At 38.0% G+C, this 21,773-nt stretch overlaps 1 protein-coding gene across 1 annotated transcript in view; it reads left to right on the top strand.

The window, feature by feature from the left end:
• Nucleotides 1–387: 387 nt before the first annotated feature.
• ahcyl2b (adenosylhomocysteinase like 2b) overlaps nt 388–21,773 on the top strand; it is a 34,533-nt gene continuing 13,147 nt past the window's right edge. The window contains exon 1 of the mRNA XM_058773380.1: nt 388–796. Coding sequence (XP_058629363.1) covers nt 500–796 — 297 coding nt within the window. The 5' untranslated portion in view covers nt 388–499. The remainder of the gene's footprint in view (nt 797–21,773) is intronic.

Here is a 21,773-nt window from a genome sequence, read left to right as displayed (position 1 = left end):
ATGCACAAGGTCTGAGAGAATTTCATATTTTAATTTCTTTCATATTTACAGTGGTCAAACTGAATAAAAGCATGGTAGAGCCATGCTATTTCTTGAAGTACCTTGTAAATACCTATGGTAAGCATTCGGTACTATGGTTTTATCTGTTGCCAGTGCTGTACCATTGTATTACCAGCCACAGTACTTTTTGTGAAGTTATAGTCGACAGTGGTATAAAAATAAGTTTTTATTATAGTAAAATAATTAAGCGTAGTATTTGAAAGATGTCGGTTACATTTACGACGTTTGAATAAATTGGGAAAAAATATTAACTTTATTAATACTACCGTTTGCTATTATTAACCACGCGTAACATGATGCGTAATAGACGCTCTGGTAACGTGAACTGCATGTCCCATGGTGCTTTGCGCTGCGCGTCATCCCACCGTGAGTATCGTATTCGTTCGTGTGTCGGTTCTCTCTGTGTTGGAAAAAAAAAAGCACCGTGCGGTTCGCAGCGATGTCAGTCCAGGCTGTGGCAGCGAAAATGGCCGAGGTCGAATTAAAAGACGTGGCCGGTAAAGACGCTTCCCCCGCCATATCTCCGTTGACACCGAAGGCAGAGGAGAAGAAGAGTGAAAATAACTCGAGCTCGTCGTCAGCAGCGGCGGTGGAGCCGAGCCCGTTGACCACCGCTCCGAACCCCGTGAAGATGCCGCAGGCGTCCGCGATGAAGCGGCCGGATCCGCAGCAAAACGGCGGCGAGGCGTTTGTCAACTGCGATGGCACCGTGGCCGAGGCACCGCGAATGAAAAAGGTAACATAAACTGATTGTGGCGAGATCCGTGAATCTCGTTTTGAACCGTTCATTCGCTGTCGTGTGTCATTGTGCTGCGATGATTCCTGGCCTATCAAACCTGTACTCGCAGCGAAACAGCTGTAAATTCACGTCCGTTTACCAGCAGCTGTCAGGGGACTATCGGTGACAGATTTACCGAGTGATTTTTATTTTTATTTTTAGGTCGGATCACGTTGATTTCGAGCGCGTGAGTGATTGTTTCCAGTGATTTGAAAGAGACCCGCAGTGCGCGTGTCGTGGCGCTGCATGCGTTTATCCGGGTCAAAACACACACAGTTCCAAAACATAACGTGCTTGATATTGTAACACTGTTACAATAACTTTAAACATGAATTGATGCACACATTACGTAATGCTTTAGATAAGCTAGCAGTTGCATGTGTTTAATTTGGTTGCACTTTTTATGGGATTGTTTTTATAGAGTTTAATGTTAAGTAACCTAAGTGTTTTTATTTTGTTTTATTAAAGTGTGTTGTAGTCCGATGTCAACGAACAATTTGTGATGTGAGAAGCCTACAAAGATTGTAAACACTTGTGAGTTGATATCACAGTGTTAAAATGTTTTCACTCGTTTTTGTTGTAGCTTTTCTCTTAATAGCTTTATTAACACACAAGTCTATACTTCCTCTGCTTGTATGTATAAATATCTAGTTTTGGTTTTCACGTTCAAAGGAGAGAAATGTTTTGTTTGAGTATGAACAGGTTAGTTTTGTGGCGTTTGGTGAAAATGCCGGTGAAATGGTTGTGGCTGATTGTTTGTGTTTTTCCAGTTCTCTGTTATTATGATTAGATTGCTTTGTCCGTGGGTCCTGATTGATGATGTGGTCATTTGAAACCCTGCCATTTGACTTTCTGAAATAAATGTCAATTCTGTTCTCTATTCAAAAGCATTGCCAGATTTTAATGAGGAAACAGACTTTGTATCGCTTGATATAACTTGACAAATGTCAGTCTTCTATTATGTGTAAGTGTGGATAACACTCTGCCAAGACTGTGACACCTCTCTCTGTTGTTATCTTTGTGTGGCTGGGGCTAGATTAGGTACACAGAGAGTCTTAGGTTTGACACTTATCTGGTTGGACTGTTCCTTGGAAGGACTTAACACAGACTGTGTTCTCAGTGAATCTCTTATCAATAAAAGAAAGTCTGCGTTATCTTATCTTAGCTGATAAAACAAAGATTGTGTACAGTTCAAGGATAAAAGATTTTGATAAAGAAATGTACTTTTATTGTTAAGGATTTGTTGCGGAATGAGCCATAACATGACATTTGGATATGGCCTTGTATATTTATTCTTTGACGCAATCTTTTTTTTTTTTCAAGCGCTAGTGCATAGTTTGGTCTTGAAATAAAAATATTATATACAATTATTTTTATTATTATTACTATTTGAATTGTTTAATCCGTATAGATATTTATTTTTATTTTAGTTTTCTTAGTTCTTTTAGTTCTCTATTTTCTATATATATATATATATATATATTTAGGCTAAATTTTTGAAGGCCAAGTGCATAGCCTCCAAGTGCATAGGTTATTTTAGTGTTATTTATTAGGGATGCACGATATGCCGATATTTTTCATCAAATTTTTGCCGATACCAGTATATTTCCTTTTGTTTGGAAACAACACCAAGTCTCTCCTGTGCAGAAATGATAAGCAAAATATTTTTAAATTTGGTTAGTTTTTAACAATAACTTATTTATTAGAATTAAATAAAAAAATAAAGAAGGTTTTTTGACAGTACATTGAAGATTTGAAAATAACTATAAATAAACTATATAAATTGCTGCATTTTCCCCCCCAGAAAGATGCAGTGTTAACCCTAACGTTTTGTTTTAAGGTTTAACATTTGTATATGGTCTAAAACAAAAGAGTTGTAAAAATTCTGAAAATCTTTTAGAGCTCATGATTTGTTTAAAAAATAAAACGTATTAAACATTAATGAAAAAAATCAGTAAATAAAAAATTATTTAATTTACAAGTGTCATGTTTGTTTGTTTTTTTTCTTTCTTTTTTTCATTTAAGCTATAGCTTCTGATCGTTAAAACAAAATATACTCATTATTTTATGACATCAATTACTGCTTATCAGAATCACAGTATAAATGTTATTTGTGTATTTTACTTTTAATTTAATTAGAAATAGGCCAACAGCGCCCCCTACCGTACAGATTAAATCTCCTTACGAAAGGGGCGTTAGGACCCAGGGGAGGCTACCGCTGCTGTCACTGCACGTGCTATTATGGTTTATACATGGAACGCGTCATTCTGTACATGCTTTCACAGATTAAGTGCAGCAATCTAAATCAGTCAATCTAATCATCATTCAGACAAAACTTTGCTTCAAGACTGAGCCACACTGCTGGCCTGATCTAATCACTAGCACATGCGCGTTAACCCATTCCTCTCATCTGCAAGACATATCGGCATAATTTTTCATATCAGGCCGATGCCGGTATTTACATTTAAAGCCATTATCGGCCGATCCGATATCGTGCATCCCTATTTTAGATCCTAATATGGTTTTTATTCATTTTGTTAAAGTTTTTATTTTTTTATATTTTGTTTTCATTTGAATTTTAGTTTAATCTTGTGCCATTTGTCATTTTTAGTTTAGTTTTTGTTTTAAATATGTCTATTAATTTTTATTTTAGTTATCAGAAGTGTATTCTTGGCGGAATGCTGAAATAATGTGTTTTTATATTTTATTTGTTAAATTAGTTTTATGGTCTTAATTTTAGTTCACAATAATAACGCTGCTTCTAAGTGTGAACTATATCTGCTGAATATCATCAGGCTACATTCTTAGCGGTCAAACTCTGGCCCTTTTCTGTGGACAGTGACAGATGATTAACCATGACCATGGGTGACGTCCCAGAAATCCTTTTAGCGCAGACACTCTTTTATATCTGTTTTTTATATAAGGTGCTGGTGCGATGCTTTCAATGCACTGACTTTATCCGCCCCATTTCTAAGAAAAAAAGTCTCTTAACCACCCATAAAGCATGCTTACTGTTCCTCTGTGAAAGTGTTACATCACGCCACTGTTGCTTCTGTAAAAAGCGGCCGAGAGGAGGGGGAGGGCAGTAACATGTCCCGCAGCAGGATCTCAGATCCAGGCCTGTCCATGTCATCACATCACATAGGTGCAAACGGCCTGTAGTTTGGCTAAGGATTGCTGTGACCTCAGTGAACATTCGCACCACTGGATTTGAGGGGGGAAGCGTGCTGCTGATAGACGTGTTCACGCTGCTGTTTGGCATCAGGCGTGAGCTTTGTGCATACCTTGCACTGTTTCGATGTTATGTCATTAAGCTTTCATTCCCAGGATGCTTAGACCTAACAGGCTTATGACGTGATGCAGATAATTTGGGGGAAGCCCTGTACGTGACTATTGCGTATGGTACAATGTAGGGAATGTTCCAGTTAACTATATATAGGCTGTTTTTTTTATTGTGTTCGTTAATAATATGAACTAATAATGCTGCTGAAGTAAGTGTAAGCGGTTGGTGATAATATTCAGAATAAGATGGAAAAAAAAAGTTGTTTTTAGAGCAATATAAATGTAGGCAATTTCCCAGTTGACCTGTGCTTTTCACAGAAACTAGGCCTTGTGTTTATCGTATATATAGTGGTCAGGATGGGGCTTGTGGTGAGCAGCTGCTGTTAGTTTCTTCAGCTAAAAAGTAACAGCTGTAGTAAGCAGTGTTTAAAAAAAAAAAAAAACGTATTTATTTACATTTTTAACATTTTCAATTTAATATATATATAAATGTATTTATTTACATTTTTAACTTTCTTTCAATTTAATATATATATATATATATATACATACATACATACATACATACATACACATATACAGGTGCTGGTCATATAATTAGAATTTCATCAAAAAGTTGATTTATTTCACTAATTCCATTCAAAAAGTGAAACTTGTATATTATATTCATTCATTACACACAGACTGATATATTTCAAATGTTTATTTCTTTTAATTGTGATGATTATAACTGACAACTATATCCCAAATTCAGTATCTCAGAAAATTAGAATATTTATATTTGAGTTTCAATTAATGACCATCCCTACAGTATAAATTCCGGGTATCTCTTGTTCTTTGAAACCACATTAATGGAGAAGACTGCTGACTTGGCAATGATCCAGAAGACGAACATTGACGCCCTCCACAAAGAGGGTAAGTCACAGAGGGTCATTACTGAAAGGTGTGGCTGTTTACAGAGTGCTTTATCAAAGCATATTAAATGCAAAGTTGACTGGAAGGAAGAATTTGGGTCGGAAAAGGTGCACAAGCAACAGGGATGACTGCAAGCTTGAGAATACAGTCAAGCAAAGCCGATTCAAACACTTGGGAGAGCTTCACAAGGAGAGAACTGAAGCTGGAGTCAGTGCATCAAGAGTCACCACGCTCAGACGTCTTCAGGAAAAGGGCTACCAAGCCACTTCTGAACCAGAGACAACGTCAGAAGCATCTTACCTGGGCTGTGGAGAAAAAGAACTGGACTGTTGCTCAGTGGTCCAAAGTCCTCTTTTCAGATGAAAGTAAATTTTACATTTCATTTGGAAATCAAGGTCCCAGAGTCTGAAGGAAGAGTGGAGAGGCACAGAATCCATGTTGCTTGAAGTCCAGTGTGAAGTTTCCACAGTCAGTGATGATTTGGGCTGCCATGTCATCTGCTGGTGTTGGTCCACTGTGTTTTCTGATGTCCACAGTCAATGCAGCCATCTACCAGGAAATTTTAGAGCACTTCATGCTTCCTTCTGTTGACAAGCTTTATGGAGATGCTGATTTCATTTTCCAGCAGGACTTGGCACCTGCCCACACTGCCAAAGGTACCAGAAGCTGGTTTAATGACCATGGTGTTACTATGCTTGATTGGCCAGCAAACTCGCCTGACCTGAACCCCATAGAGAATCTATGGGGTATTGTGAAGAGGCAGATGCGATATGCCAGACCCAACAATGCAGAAGAGCTGAAGGCCACTATCAGAGCAACCTGGGCTCTCATAACACCTGAGCAGTGCCACAGACTGATCGACTCCATGCCACACCGCATTGCTGCAGTAATTCAGGCAAAAGGAGCCCCAACTAAGTATTGAGTGCTGTACATGCTCATACTTTTCATGTTCATACTTTTCAGTTGGCCAAGATTTCTAAAAATCCTTTCTTTGTATTGGTCTTAAGTAATATTATAATTTTCTGAGATACTGAATTTGGGATTTTCCTTAGTTGTCAGTTATAATCATCAAAATTAAAAGAAATAAACATTTGAAATATATCAGTCTGTGTGTAATGAATGAATATAATATACAAGTTTCACTTTTTGAATGGAATTAGTGAAATAAATCAACTTTTTGATGATATTCTAATTATATGTCCAGCACCTGTATTTAATTATTTATATATATATATATTAAATTGAAAGAAAGTTAAATATATATATATATGGAAATGTTGCCTTGGAACTTAACTACAATAAAAAGTTGAAGTACTAAAATAAAAATAAACAACAAAAGCTAACACAAAACACAAAATTACTAAACTTAAAGCGAAAACTGAAAATAAATGCATATAAACTAATTTAAAATATTCATTAATTTTATAATAATAAATAATAACACTGGAACACTGGTAGTAAGTTGTGTAAACATGGTGAGTCATTTACATTAACTTTAAAAGTTAAAATAAATTAGAAACCCTGCCTTGGCAACTAACTAAAATAAAGTTTAAATTAAAGTATTAAGCTTATTAAAATCGAAAACTAAACTAAATTAAAGCTAAATAATAATAAAAAAACAGACAAAAGCGCATAACATTATTAGGCCTACTCAGTGTAAACTGAAAATATGAAAATAATAAAAATAATAAAAAAATATTTATAAATATTATAAAAGTATAAATAATACTAAAATAACACGGGCAGTCAGTTGTGGAGTTTGAAGTACTAAACTTACTAAAACTAAAATGAAATAAAAATAAATTAAAGCTAAATAGAAAAAAATTAACTAACAACAAATACACATAACACAGTTACTAAAATAAAGGCTTATTTAAAATATTTATAAATATTAAAATAATACTGGTAGTACTACATGTACTTTAAAAGTTTAATTTCAATTGGACTACAGTAATAATTAGTCTTTTTACAATGTCATTTAAACACTTTAGTCTGACTAAAACTCAGAGATTGAAGTCAACTAACAAACCTAAATAATGCATTGTAGCTCGGCTTCATTCAACATGTAGATGCATAAATCAACAGATGAATGTCAGGTCGACAACCACCGTTCACACAAACTTGTTCCAGCTCTTAATTTTTTTGACCTGTAACCATGGTTACTTCTCCATGTCTCTTTCGGGAGTGCTTTGAAATCATAGTCAAGGAGACCTGTGTTACATACTGTGATTTTTTTTGTTCGTGTCTCCATTCCAGTTTGCTCCGCACCAAGTTCCTCATTGCTCACATGACGTCTGCTGAGATTTCAGCGAGCAGTTGACAGGAAAATATTTCTCACCATGGTGTGAAGTTTGGAGACTTTGATTAATGGTGGAATGGAACTAGAGAGACTGACCCATACGTTGAACCTGCCTGTGTTTATCTGCACTTGTAGGGGGTTCATGTGTGAATGATAGCATAAATCCGGGAAGGTCGTATTCTGTTCATGCCACTTATTGTCTTAAGAGCTTAAGAAAGAGGACCACACACGTGTGATTAAACAGAGCTAGACGTGCTCTCAGGTAAGTGGTCATGGAGACTGAAGCTTTGAGGGAGTGATGCTTTGAATTGAACTGCACATTTTGTACCGAAGCAGCGCACTGATAACAGTGCACTCACCGAATCATCTTCTCTTCCTCTCAAACACTCATCCACGACTCTGTGTCCTTGGCAGCAACCCTAATGGTGCACTTCAACACTCTAAAGGGCACAGCTGAGATTTCTCTGTCCCTCAGGCAGCCGTAACCACCTGAAATCACCCAGTGTCTTCTCGAGTGCCTTAATGACTCGGTGTATTGCGGAGGTAACGTGAGAGCGAGTTGGCCAAACAAACCAGCCAGATTGATGCTGCTTCTGTCGAGAGGATGTGCAACAGACCTCTTTCTCCAGCTCTATTACCTAGGACCCTATGAAATCTGTTTTATTTTTTCCTGAATTTTTTTTAAATTGTTTTCAGTTTTAATGGTTAGATTAGATTTCAGTAGTCAGAAAGCATGTCTAATTAATTGAAATGATGAAATGTATACAATTTCACAATTTATTAAACATAAAAATAAAAAATAAAAAAATATTTTGTGGTCCTATGAAATTTGTTTTATTTTTACCCGAATTCCATTTTTATATTTTCCCAAATTCAAATTGGATTTTTCTGGATTCAGTTTTTTCCATTTGAATTTTTCTGGGTTCTATTTTAATGGTTAAAAAACATGTCTAATTAATTGAAACTATGACATTTATACTTTCGCAATTTATTAAACATTTAACAAAATGAAATGGGCCCTAAGAAATCTGTTTTATTTTTTCCCAAATTCTATTTTCTATTTTAATTCCTTTTTTTTTTTTCAGAAATTCCGTTGTCTATTTGAACTTTTTTAGGTTTATGATTTAATACAAATTTTTTATCAAAAATAGTGGTAATCAAATGAAAGTGGAAATTATTAGTTTAATTTATCAGTTAAAATGTAATTAAATGAAAATAACAGTTGCCTTTTTTGGCAAAGTGCTGCAGAACAGAGGTTTACTGTTGAAAAGTACATTTCAATGTACAATAGCAATATATTTGTCACAATTTCTTAAGATCAAGATCTTTTATTCTGGCAGGTTTTGATCGAGACCTTTGGGTTTCAGATTTGCCTTTGGGTTTCAGTCCATGACATTCTGGGTTATACTGTGAATTCCATTTTTATGACTTTTTCCGCATTGGAAATCGTAGGGCCCTGTTTACCTTCTCCGTTTTTGTTTTACTCTCTCAGACTGTGCTTTTGGAGATGTGCTGCCATATGTTGCTTCTATTTCCCAGCAAACCTGTGCAAGAGATAGCAGTTTCCGTACCGTGGCTTGATAAGCCGCTGGATTGGATCTCTGACTTGCTTGTCACACTTTTTCACAAGTAAGCTTTATAATAGCCGTGCTAGAAGAGTCAAAGTAGGCATCACGACGGCAAATCTGTTGGAGACTGCCAGCTGTTGTCGGATTGTACGGCTGGTCGTAGGATACAGGAACACCAGGTCCAAGCTGTGTTCATGGCAGTTGGTTATTTATTCTCTCTCTTTGCTCAACATTATACGTTAAGCTTTGCTTTAGAGAGATTGGGAAATACAATCCTATAAGAAAGAACATTTTAATCCTGTTGGTTTATACATTTGCTCAATGAATAAATTCGGATTTGCAGCACTGTTGAACGAAGGAGTGAATTCGCATCAATTGTGCAAGTGAAAGATTAATCCACCGGTCAGGCGTTAGCCAGGAATGTGCTGCTGAATGAATGAGAAAAAGCTTTTCCATTGACCAAATTGGCCTTCTGTTCACAAGATGAGGGTTCGACTGATTTATGCTGCTGGAAATTAAGTAGATGATTTCTGATGCCATTTGTATTGTATTGAGGCCTCAGGTTTTTCAATTAGTTAACCGTGGAACGGACACACATGCAGGATCCACGGCTAAGGAATGCACCCTAGACCCCTGCAGCAGCCCCTCACAAAGAACCTTCATTGTGTTCAAAAACTGCTGCATCACAAAAGACTCTCACAAAAGGGTAAGAAAAGCCACCCTCGTTTCTCTTCCTTTCTACCAGCTCAAAAAAAAAAAATACAACCCTCAGACCACAGCTGCTGGAATGCTTGGCTTGATTGTAACCGTTACCTTGATTTTAGTGATCTGGCTCACCTCAAACTTCACAACATTGTGTTGAATTTACCAGAAGATAACCTGAAGATAACCTACAATTTCCATCATCAATTTTCATTTTTTTTATATTGCGTTCCGATAAATGTTCCAACAGCAATGCCATGGGAGAACTATTTTTGCTTCCCCAAAGAAGCTTTCTTTATAGAACAGTTCTTAAAAGAACCATTTTTATCTTGTGTTTTAAAAATCTAAAGAAACTTTTTCACTATGAAGAACTTTTTGTGGAATGGAAAGGTTCCATGGATGTTAAAGGTTCTTCATGGAACCATAGATACCTTTTATCGAACTTGGTGAAGAGCGTGCAAAATTTCTTCTGACCCACACAACTTTTATGTTTTTGTGCATTCTTGAAATTCAGAAAAATCATAATCATATCTTAGCCAAATGTCTTGCGCTGTTGCTTTACTTAAACGCTGAAGACTTCTTTAAGCATCGACTTGCGTTTGCAGTCTCTCACATTTGAATTGAAGTAAATGGACGTCAAAAGCAGACAAAGGGTTCTGTCCCTTAATAATTTAAAAGTGAGCCAGAAATGAGGCAAACCTAAAAATGACCTTTATGGCAAAGTGTAGTGTTCTTAATTGCATATTTGGTTGAGTAAAATATCTATTTGCAGCAGTCTGTCCACACAAACCTACAATTTCAGTATACCCTAGACTTACTTTGTAGTGGGTACGTATTCCTAAATTGCAGTCCATCGTTTTTCTTTCGGACCACAACCACCTCTGCAGATCAAAGAAGTGGAGCACAGTTACTGTATTTGATGCCTCTGATCTGGTGCAGGGTTGAAAATACTTCAGTGTTGCTGTGGCTTGTTACTGCTCTTTAAGGAGGTCACACTTTTGGTACTGAACATGTCTGATCGGACAGCTCGGGACAGGGCGGTCATTCTGGTTGCAGAGTGTTCATGCTTTCAGAGCGTTTGGCTTCATTGACTTCAATCAGCCAATGACCCAGAACATTACTTCTGAGCTAGATTTGTGGGCCGATTGATTAGTTGATTGTTCATTCGGTCAGGATGAACATCATTGGGCGTAGTCTCATCCTTTATTCTGGACCCTCCCTATTCCCAGGAAATGTGTCAGCAGTGCAGTGCATCATGGGTAAAACTGCAATGAGATTTTCTTGGCCTTCTGACTCAGCGTACAGGTAACAAGCATAATGCTGCAAATGCTAAACCATGACATTTGGTTCTCCTCTTGCCAGTCATTGCATCCAAGCCCATTTTTTTTTTTGCGTATCAAATGCAGTTAGCCGAAGACTGTAATTGTTGCATGTACTGCTCATATGCCAGAGTCGATAAATCAGTGCAGCAGGGTGTTGCTTTCCTAGTGTTTCTGCTTCAGGGTCTCACTGCGCTTTCACGCTCATCTTGTGGCCCAGTAGCTCCATTGGCCAACATAAAACTGAATGAGGTTTCTTCCTCTTCTGCTTCACTGCAGATTGGATGCGCTTTTCCTCTTCTTAGATAATGCATCGGATGGATCTGAATGAAATGCATGCTTGCATAAACATTAGTGACGAAATTATTAAGCACCTCTGTTATGTATATCTCATAACACTTTTATTTTTGATGTTGCTATATTTGACTTGAGAGAGGAGTTGAGGCCTTCTTAAGGTCATCTTGTTCTCTTTGAAGTCAGTCTCGCTGGCCTCTTATGAATTAGGAATCAGTAACTGGCTTGAGTAATGAGATCCTTCTCATATTCTTCTCTCTCTCTCTCTCTCTCACGTCCCTAAATCCTGAACTGCTATTTGTTCCTTATGTGGAGCAACAGGAATGATTGAGCATCAGACACATTGATGATTCTAAAAAGGCCGCAGCCATCTGCTCTCAAGCCAGAATTAGCGAGGCGGAGGCCCTGATACACTGAGAGCTTTAGCTGAAAATATTTAATAGCTGTAATATTGGCTACAAGTCACTATTAAACTACAATTGTTATTTGTTTCATCTTAAAATTACCAGTGGATGTGATTTAAAATGGTCCCTAAATGTATCCTGATTATAAGTTTAGACTTTAAAAGACCTTGTGCATTCCCTTCTTGCACATTTTTATTTCCATTATCGTGTGTTATGCCTTATATCACAATAGTGACAGCATAGATTCAATAAATCATTTTATTTCATTATAATATTGCAAGATCATGCATGGCAAGTAAGTCTTGGAGCATTGTTTTTCCTGCACCTGCTGTAGTTAATGATGCACTCGATTTTGGATAAGTTTAACAGGATAAGTGGAATACGTAACAAGCTCAGAGTGGATTCGTACATCTGTGTTTGTGTCCACCAAAATCAAACTGTTTCCCGTTCCCGGTCGGAGTGAAGTCAGATAGGTGGCGTTTTCTGATGCTGGTAGTCTAGGGGACCTTTATTTATTGTATTCATGGTCGTTGTCGAAGACAGGAGACATGCAGATGTTATCTCATGCTTGGTTCTTTGTTTTGGTCTTTATCAATGCATAACAGATGACAATAGGAGAACGGTGTGTGCATAGTTATACATTGTGTTTTGCCAGCAAGACTATACTTCTGCAATAATATCAGATTCAGGGAGAACAGATAATGTGTGCCACTGAGAAAACCCAAACATACATTGTTACAAGGAGGTCTATAAGCGTTCCCATTCATTTAAATGGCTGTTGCTTGGCTGGTGCACAACTGGAAATATTTGATTTGAAATCTGCCATTCTTGCTGTTGGCATCAGAGAACTTTTATACTTTTATACTGTACTATAGCAAAATAAGCTTTAAAAATATTTTCTCAGAATACATGCTAATTTTGAATGGCTGTCATTGGCCAGGCCTTGACCTCTTGGCATGAATTTGGACATCCGGTTTCCAGATGTTTTGAAGGACTGTCATAGCGCCTTGAAGGCTTATTTTCAGTGCAGTAAATAAATAACATCTGCTCACCTTTTATAAGATTTGTTTAGGTTTAGATTTCTGCTATAGGTAAATGTGAATTCAAGACTAGAAGTGAACTGGATGCAACAACTATTTTTAGTCTATGAGATCTGCTCTACCCTTTTCCTTGCCTCTAGAGCCCACAGCAGTGAAATTTATTCTCATTTTAGAATACTATGTGGGATGATTTTCTTCTTTCCCCTCATCTCTTCAGAATAAGCACACTGTGAAAGAACATGCTGGCAGTCTGCGTTAAACCCAAATATGAAGAGAACGGAGAGAACATCGCACTCTCTTTCTGTTTGTGCTTAGTCAGAAGAACACCATCTGGCACATAAATAGAAGCCTTTTATCCAAGGACCTCTAGACAATGATTGCCGCTCGTCACTGCCCGTGGAACAGGGAAATTTCCAGAGTGGGCTTGCAGGAACAGGTTCATACTGGTGGAAGAACACACGGAGGGAGCGACTGCTTCAATTAAAGTCCATAGGACTGCGTCTGAATACGAACCCTTCAACTGGCCAGTCTGTGCTTTTGATATGGTCTCCTTTCATGATCTACATTGGTGTTACAGTAGACCCTGTTATTGCAGTCTAATTTCCACATTAATTTGTAATATCAAACTAATTGGTCAAAAGGGTTAACTAGTCCTCCAACATCCATGAGAATATAGGCCTAGATGTGTCGGTACCATAGAGGTTATCGGCCGTTATTATCACATTATAGACTGTTTCATCGGGCGCACGCGCCTGGCCCTAAATTAACTTCCGGTCTGTGTTTGTTTATAGGTCTGGCTACAAACGCAGTTAAAGTTAAAGTGATGAGTAATGAAGTTGGGCTGTGGGTTTTATTTCCCATACAGTTATTTATTTCTGGCGACCTGCCACGATATCAAAACTGACCGATTTTCCAAAAGGCTTTGTTGAATAAACACGTACTGCACGTTTAAAAATCAAAACAAGGCACTGGTGTTTTTATATCACTGTATTTCTGAAGGAAGACTGTCTTTAGAAAATTTTCGATGTCATTTTCATTTCATCTTGCATGTTGTATGCTATGATTTATCATTTGGGTAGTTGTTTTGAGAGAGTGATTTATTATTTGATCTTTTTAGGCATTTTAATTTTGTTAGGAAAAAATGTCCATAATATGCCTGATAAAGCAACGTTTGTGAGCTAAGCTCTGCTTTGTGTACAGTGTTACCAGGGAAACCTCTCTTTCTCCCGCTTTAAAGCACCTCCTGCTGGCAGTGGATGAATTTGCATTTTCAATAAGTCCGTTACGCAGCAAAAATATTTAGCTTGTTATCAAAAATAATCTACTCAAGAGGGTCTCAAGCTGTTGATTTGATTCGGAAGTCTACCGGAAGTTAAGTTAGGGCCACAAAAGCGTGCATGCGCAGTAACGTTTGTTTATGTTGTTGCCGTTGAAACCGTCTATATATTATTCATATCAACAAATAAAATATGTAATTTACTACAGGTCAAGTTTGGAATTAAGTATCTTATGCTCACCAAGGCTGCACTTATTTGATCAAAAATACATTACAGTCAAAACAGTAATATTGTGAAATTTTTGAAATAACATTTTTTTTATTCCTTTTGATGGCAAAGCTGAGTTTTCAGCATCTTGCCAGTCTTCAGTGTCACATGATCCTTCAGAAATTCTAATATGTTTATTTTTATAGGCTACATTATATCTCAGTTTCCATATTTACCTTTACATAACTGGTAACGGATAAAATTACATTGTTGAATGTAACCTTCAGCACATATCAATTTTTCAAACAATTTTCAAAATAATTGTATTATTGTGATTCCTAAATTCACTTGTAGCATTTTAAAAACCTTTTTCAGTCTTTTATTTTTAATGTATTTAGACAAAATTGTGTCATTGTTCCAGATCTCGACCATGACTATCAATTTATCATCGGTATGGGTTCAAAGTTTAATGTCCATGCATCTCTAGTTCCTCCACCGTTCCCCATTCCAAAAGTTAAATATTTTGAAGCAATTGAGAATCTGTTCTGTTTTAAAAATCTGTTTTTGGCCCCCACGTTTTTATTACCCTAGCATGTCTGTCAAGGGTGTGTTCACAGCAACCGCATTTTTTTTGGTGTGTTCACTGTGTGTTTAAGAACTTCGTCTATAGCAGAGGGCATGAGAACAACACATCTTGTAGGCTGATATTGACATTTCTGCATTTCTTTTTTTTTGCTCCTTTAGTACAGCTGAAGCCTCCCGAGGTGCTCGTCTCAGAAAGCTTTTGTTAATAGCGGGATGTGGTATCGAATGGCTCCTCCAGAAAGAATCTGAATTGGCCATGGGGTAGCTGACCGCCCCCTAACCCTTTGCAGCTGAGCTCTCTGCGTAGGTGGATTGCTTTTATACATTCACAGAACAAGTGCTGAGAATGAAGACATTTATTAAACAGAATGAACTCTCGTTCATGCTTTTGATGTGATGAAATCATGGTGGTTTTGTGTATTAGTCATGAACTTTAAGCAGACAGAGAGCAAGAACACTACTTTACGATGACTACTATACTGCTCTAGTAAATTTCCATTAAAATCCTTTAGACTGACTTGTGTTTACCGATACTGGCAAAGTTTGAACAGACCCTTCGACTACGGCTAACCTCTGTTCTTCAGAGCGGAAAATCCACATCAAAGTTCAGATGCTTTGCACTGCTTGAGTGCTTTTCAACACTTCATTGTAGGAAAGGTCAAACTCCTTGCCAAGCCCAGTGATATATTGGCCTTGTAGGAATACAATCCTATTATTTTGTGGCTGAAGGATACGAAGAAAAAAGGAAGGGCTGAATTTCAAGAAATGGTAATCAAATCTGTCAGGTACGTTACGTGTTGGATGCCGAACACTTGAGCGCACATGTCCCACAATGTGATCCGTCATCCGAGCAGGAAGCAAATTACCTGTCACACCTTGAAGTGTTCTTTGCCACATGATTGCTAGTGTTGGATCGGCCATTTGAATTATGGATATTCTCCGTATACCTTCTGTTAAGCCTATGCGTTAAACTAAAAGTTTAGGTGGAAGAAGATCCCCAAGAGCCCATACTTTGACTTTAGCCTGGAGCTAATTTGTCTGATTTACTATCCGAGTGAATGGGCGTCGCAAAAGCTCTTTCTCCGGTTAATTGCCCTGAGATGATCCTCGGTGTCTGTTGCGCCAGGCTCTCTCATTTCTGGTGCCGTCATTAGTCAAAGCGGGCCGCCGTGTTGTATCACATTACGCACGCTAGCAGCCATACCCCAAACCCTGTCTGTTCTGACTGTAAAGTGTAGTTGCTATGGGAGTCACTTTATGGCTTGTAAAGCTTGTGAAAATGCCAGGATGAAAACAGTCTATGAAGTCGTAAACTGCCCTACAGTAAGAAAGCAGGCCTGCAGATCCGTGTGTCACAGCAAAGGTATTAGGCTCTTAACAATTTAAGCATATGCGAAAGATCAGTTGCCTTAAGTTACTAAGATCTTTGTTTTTTATGATGCAGTGGTGCATGTTTTTATCTAAGGCTGAGCAATTTATCTCTCTTATTTTTAATATTTAGTGTATATATATATATTACTGGTCACTGCTGATCAGTCAACTCTGAGAAAAAAGTTACAATTGCGAGATATAAACTTTATATAAATACTCTATATAAATTCTCTGAGGAAAAAGTCAGAATTCAGCAACGCACTTTTATATTATTACATTCATGCATTTGGAAGACTCTTAGTTAAAAGTGATTTAGTTGCATCCTGGTGCACATCTATTAACACGGTTTTTCAGCCTGTGAAACTCTGTTATAATGAGTTCTGTAGCTCAGCCTTATGCTGCACCACTCGATGCAGGTGCTACACAGGACTTGTGAATCTCTTTCCACAGAGAACAAATTTAATGATTCTCTAGAGATGTTCAGGACCTCGGGCTGACGTTGCTGCTGCCCTGTAATGAAAAGCTCAGGGGGTGAGGGGGAAAAAAATCATGTTTTCCTCAGGAGAGCTATAACTCGTTGCTCCTTTCTGCAGAAAAATGTTCAATTTTTGACACTCAAGTGACTGTTGTGTGCTCAGAAGTGAAGAATGTCAGGGTGGCTACAAGTATTGTTAGATTTTGCTAACAAAAGTATTTGGCTGAGCTGTAGTTGGGTGGCTCGCCAATGTACTAGATTTCTCTAATACATAAAATACGTAAGCTTGACCAAAGTTCTTGTGGGGAGAAGAATTTATTGAAGGTAGCAGTTCTTTTTCAGCAATGTTTGAAGGATGACATGCTAACAATCTTAACCCTTGTAAGGGTCCTAGCTTCTTCCTAGCTTCTCCCAAGATCTTTATACCTAAAGACAAATGGCTAGAAACAATAGATACTGTCAGGACCTCCCGCTGGAGATCCTGCAATCTACAAGAGATTCCCGAGCAGTACTGTTCTTTTGTTATTCTAAATGTATGGGCCATTTGGTTCACATCTTTACAGACAGTTCCTGTTGATTGCATCTGGGAGACAGTCGCAATGTAAATGCATCTGACTAAAGATACACATAATCTTTCAGTATGTTACATTTTTCTGCTGTTTTTGTATGGTTCTGTCATTTGTCATCTGGAGGAAATGTTTTTATCTTATTATTCTCCACTTCTCCTCTCCTGTTGGAATGCGTTCCGTGCAGAACAAGCCCATCGGTTCTGACATCCCTGGTGATAAATGTCCTTGTTCCGTACTGTGATTATGTAAGATTATGTGCGTATGTGCAACCTTTTGTCCTGGAGTAAATTCCAGACTATCATATCTCATGAAATTTCCATTACAAGTGTCCTTGTTTATTGTCTCAGAGCTCAGCGTGATGATAGGAGCTTTTTGAACCATTGTTTACAGCTCTACCCTGCAGAGAGTTCTGTGTTTCAAGTCTAGGAGATCTTATTAATGTAGGCCTAAACGCAAGTCTCGTCTCAAGTAAATAAAAGCATTACAAAATGCTCATTTTGAATGCCCAGTGCCACCATTATGCCAGTGCAATTACCAACTTGTAGCACAGCAGTCTAAATAAACAAAAGCCCTGACACACCAGCCATGGTTTCATCATTGCAACAGGAATCTGAAAGATGGGGTCTTGGATGAGCCGCCTTCTGTTTTGGCGCTTTAGTGCCTCCACACTTCACCAGGACGGGAACCGACGATGTAAGCCGTCACTTTACATTCATTATTCAGTTTTTGTTTGCTTCTAAATTAGCATGCATCCATAATGTATAGAGCAGTAAGATAACACAGACAGTAGTTGAGGAAACGATTACACTGAGTGTTTAATATTTCTGTTATATGCTGTAGATATTTTTATTGTGACGTATATTAATGTGGAAGGAAACTCTAATTGATATTGTGTCATAGTGTTGAGTATGCCAATGATAATTCGTCAGCTTTTTTGCCAAACCTTAGAAAGCTGCCTTACTGTCTACACTACCATTCAGCTAGGATATATAATGTACTGTATATACACACTTTAGACTTTACACTAAGTATTTTTTGTAATGTTTACGTTTTCTTATGAAGGGTGGTTAATGTCATCTTGGCAGCCGGCTCACTGGGGCTTTGAACAAAGCTGCAGTCTAATGATTATCCTTGAATAACAGTTCAGTTCAGTTCATTAGAAAAGTGATTCAGTGTTTCAACGAATGACCGATGAAGACATCAGCACCCTGCAACACGGCTGTGTTTGCGTTCATTGCGGAAGCTCTCAATGTGAAAAACATAGTCGAGCTGGGTTGCGAACATTTGGACATCCGTTCGAAATATGATATATTTAGTTTTCCTCCGCTCTGTTCTTTAATCATCAGCTCTCAGCAGTGTCACTGAAATGTACCATTAACTTGATGCGAGGGTCTCTCTCTTTCTCTAGTTCTTTCTGTCTTTCTTACATAAGTGATCTTTTTTTCATGGAAGTGCTGCTCATGTGGCCTGAATCTCTCCTCTGGTAATATACGGCCTTTGTGTCATTCTCAGAAATGGAGCTTTTTGCCTCCTGTTTAATACATAAATCCATTCATATTACCTTTGAAAGATTAAAATACCTCACTCTCTTTTGGCAAAATGTTCAGCGTCATTTAAAAAGAGGACATAATAGCACAAAATGCTTTGTTTCAGTACATGATTATCCTCGTCTTTTCATTTGGCTAATGACCTTTTCATATTGTGTAAGTTTTTTTTTAGACTGCTTTTCTTAGATATTAATAAAACCCAAGGAATTTCCTTTTTCTTTTTTTTTTTTTCCTCTAAATGAACTTGCTGCCTTTACAGTGAACTTAGATGGTGTAGAAAGTGTCTGATAGGAACGAATGTAATGCAAAACCACAAATCCTTCTCTGAACTCTGTGAAGTCAGTAAGTTTATTAGTACACATGCAGTGTCTTAAAAAGACTGTCTACCAGGACAACAGTATAATGCAATGCCAGTTGCAACATGCTGCGCAGCAGCAGGCATTAACATTTATATTTATGCATTTGGCAGACGCTTTTATCCAAAGTGACTTACATTGCACTCAGGGTATACTTGTATAATTGTTTATGCGTTTCCTGGGAATTGAACCCATGACCTTGGCACTGCTAATCCCATGCTTTAGCTACAGGAATACATAAACTAAACCATCTTTTGTAGACACTTTAATCTTTCGGTTCTACTACATAACTAATCTTGTTAGATTACTTGTTTATAGCAAACCGCTGTGCATCACATTTGGTTTAATGCCACAAAGATTTAAAAGTAACACGTTTGGTTTAAGACCGCGCATTTGCATCTGTATTTGCATGCACGTTTCTGGCCTTAAAATAAATGTGCGGCATGAAATTTACATGTATGCATTTGGCAGACACTTTTATACAAAGCGAGTTAAATTGCATTCAAGGTACACATTGTTTTCAGTTCCCTGGGAATGAAACCCATGACCTTGACGTCATGCTCTACTGTTTGAGCTACATTATGGCTTTAAGTGTATTAGTCTGTTTTGTTGTGCAAATTACATCGGCAAAATGAACAGACCCACAAAAGACTGATAATAGTTCTCAAATATTTGACTTTCTCAACTCCCTAGATAAAGTTTTGCGTGATCCAGGTCCATGGGAAAGGTATGAAGTCATACTGGGAAAAACTTTTCAAACCACACCTCTGAAACATTTCACAAAGGAGTTCGTGAACCACCAAATTCTTACAGGACGACCTCCTGCTCGTTAGCACTGTTTTCAAGATTGGACCTTCATAAAACATCTATCAGCAATTTGTGTGCTTTACAATGTTGAAGTGTTTAAGTCTTGGCACATTGTACTTGTTAAAGGCCAACAGTTGATAATCAACAAGCTAAACCTGCGACCAAGATGCTTATGGCTGTTCGTCATAAAGGTGAGGTTAAAGAACTCAAGAACATGCCAGAGTAATTATCCCTCTGGTACTTCCGATCTGTCCCTTTCTGCTTGTATATTCTAGGACCAGAAAAACACAAAGAGCCCTTTGTCAGGGCCAGTGGTGGCAGTGTGTGAGTATGTGTCCTTGGCATGTTTCATTATCTTGAGCATGAGACGCAGTAATCACCTCCTAAACCACCACTCCTAAAAGCCTCCACATACACACACAAACACACACACAAACAAACACTCACGCACGTTTTGCCAACTCCGACAAGAATCGTTCCAGCCTCTAAACAATTAACAATTAAAAGAGAGATGCACAAAAACCCCCAAAGGGAAACAGTCTGGCATTGTGCTGCACAGGCCATGGGATCAGTTGAGACTGGCCACGTGTAAAGCTGGTATAAAAGTCCACTTCCTCTTCACCGGTCCCTTCCCTTTTGCCTCTCTGTTTCTTTCTGTCCCTCTTCACTTTCAAGTGTGTCATGCTGAAGAAAAAGAAGGATGGAGAGATCTCCGAGCCCTCAGTTAAGAAGGTAAGAGGGGAGAAAGTGACAGGGTGGTCTTCAGGCTTTCCTGGGGGCTGAAAGCTTAACCTTCTGGAATGAAAATAGTCCAGAGCCATCTGTGTGCTCAGTGTGGATTAGCAGGGGGAAATGTGTGTTTTCTGCCGTAGAGAGCGAGAGGGGGTCCAACGCAATCTCTTTCCAGTGTCATTGACCCCTGTTAGAACGGATCTGAGCCTGGTGCAAATGCAGATTCAGGGTGTTTTCACACATGGCTCATTTGGAACGTTTGTTTCAGAACTTGGTGCATTTTCTCCCTGAGTTTGTTTTTTTTAGGCAAATATGAACTTGGTGATCATAGTTGGATCTGCACCCAAATAATCAGTCCGAGATCACCAATTGAAAAGGAACTTAGGAGTGCTTTGGTTGTCTGACACTACGGACAAAATGAGCTTTGGACCGGTTTGGTTATTTGACCCAATGGATAAAACCTCTGGAGTGGTTTGGTTGTCTGACCCAACGGTGCAACAAACCAAGTTTCATCAGAATTCATAATGGGAAATATATTGAGGAAAAAAGGCAACAGTGTCAGATTTTCTGGGTGAGCACATTAATTATCACAGTTAAAAACCAAATAGTGCCTTTTCATCTTAGAATGTTGTATAGTTGAAATGCTGTCTTGATGAAGCCTTGATTGCCACTCCAACCAATTAAAATGCCCTGAAAACTCTAAAAACGCCCTAAGTATATTGGTTAAAAATAGATTCTGATATTATTATACCCAATATTTATGTGTGCAATGTATTGTTATACTTGGAGTATCATGCTGTTAGCTTAGCAACATCAAACTATGTTTGTATCAATTGTGAGTTGAGTCTCTTTGCAGAATTGCTGTCTTTTGTAGAGCATTCCAAATCAAACATTTACAATTCTAACCAAGTTTTGGACTAGAGTAGTAGTATTTTTAGATGATAAACCCTGGAAATATACATACACTATATGCTAAGCCGATAAGAAAAAGCTCAGAATGCTCAGATTCAGTGAGATACACGGGGGGAAAAAAAACATCTGAGCCTTTTCTTATCGGCTTAGTATCATGTTTTTCCTGCAAGTATGTGATTTTTGAAGTGTTTCCTGTACAATGAAACGTTCCCAGTACAGTCCTTTGGCCCTTTGTGCCAAGCGGTAAGAGACTAAATAGGTGCCAAATTGGAAG

Source organism: Onychostoma macrolepis, chromosome 04, assembly GCF_012432095.1.
Source record: "Onychostoma macrolepis isolate SWU-2019 chromosome 04, ASM1243209v1, whole genome shotgun sequence".
NCBI classification, from domain to species: Eukaryota; Metazoa; Chordata; class Actinopteri; order Cypriniformes; family Cyprinidae; genus Onychostoma; species Onychostoma macrolepis.
This window is presented reverse-complemented; position numbering and strand designations above follow the sequence as displayed.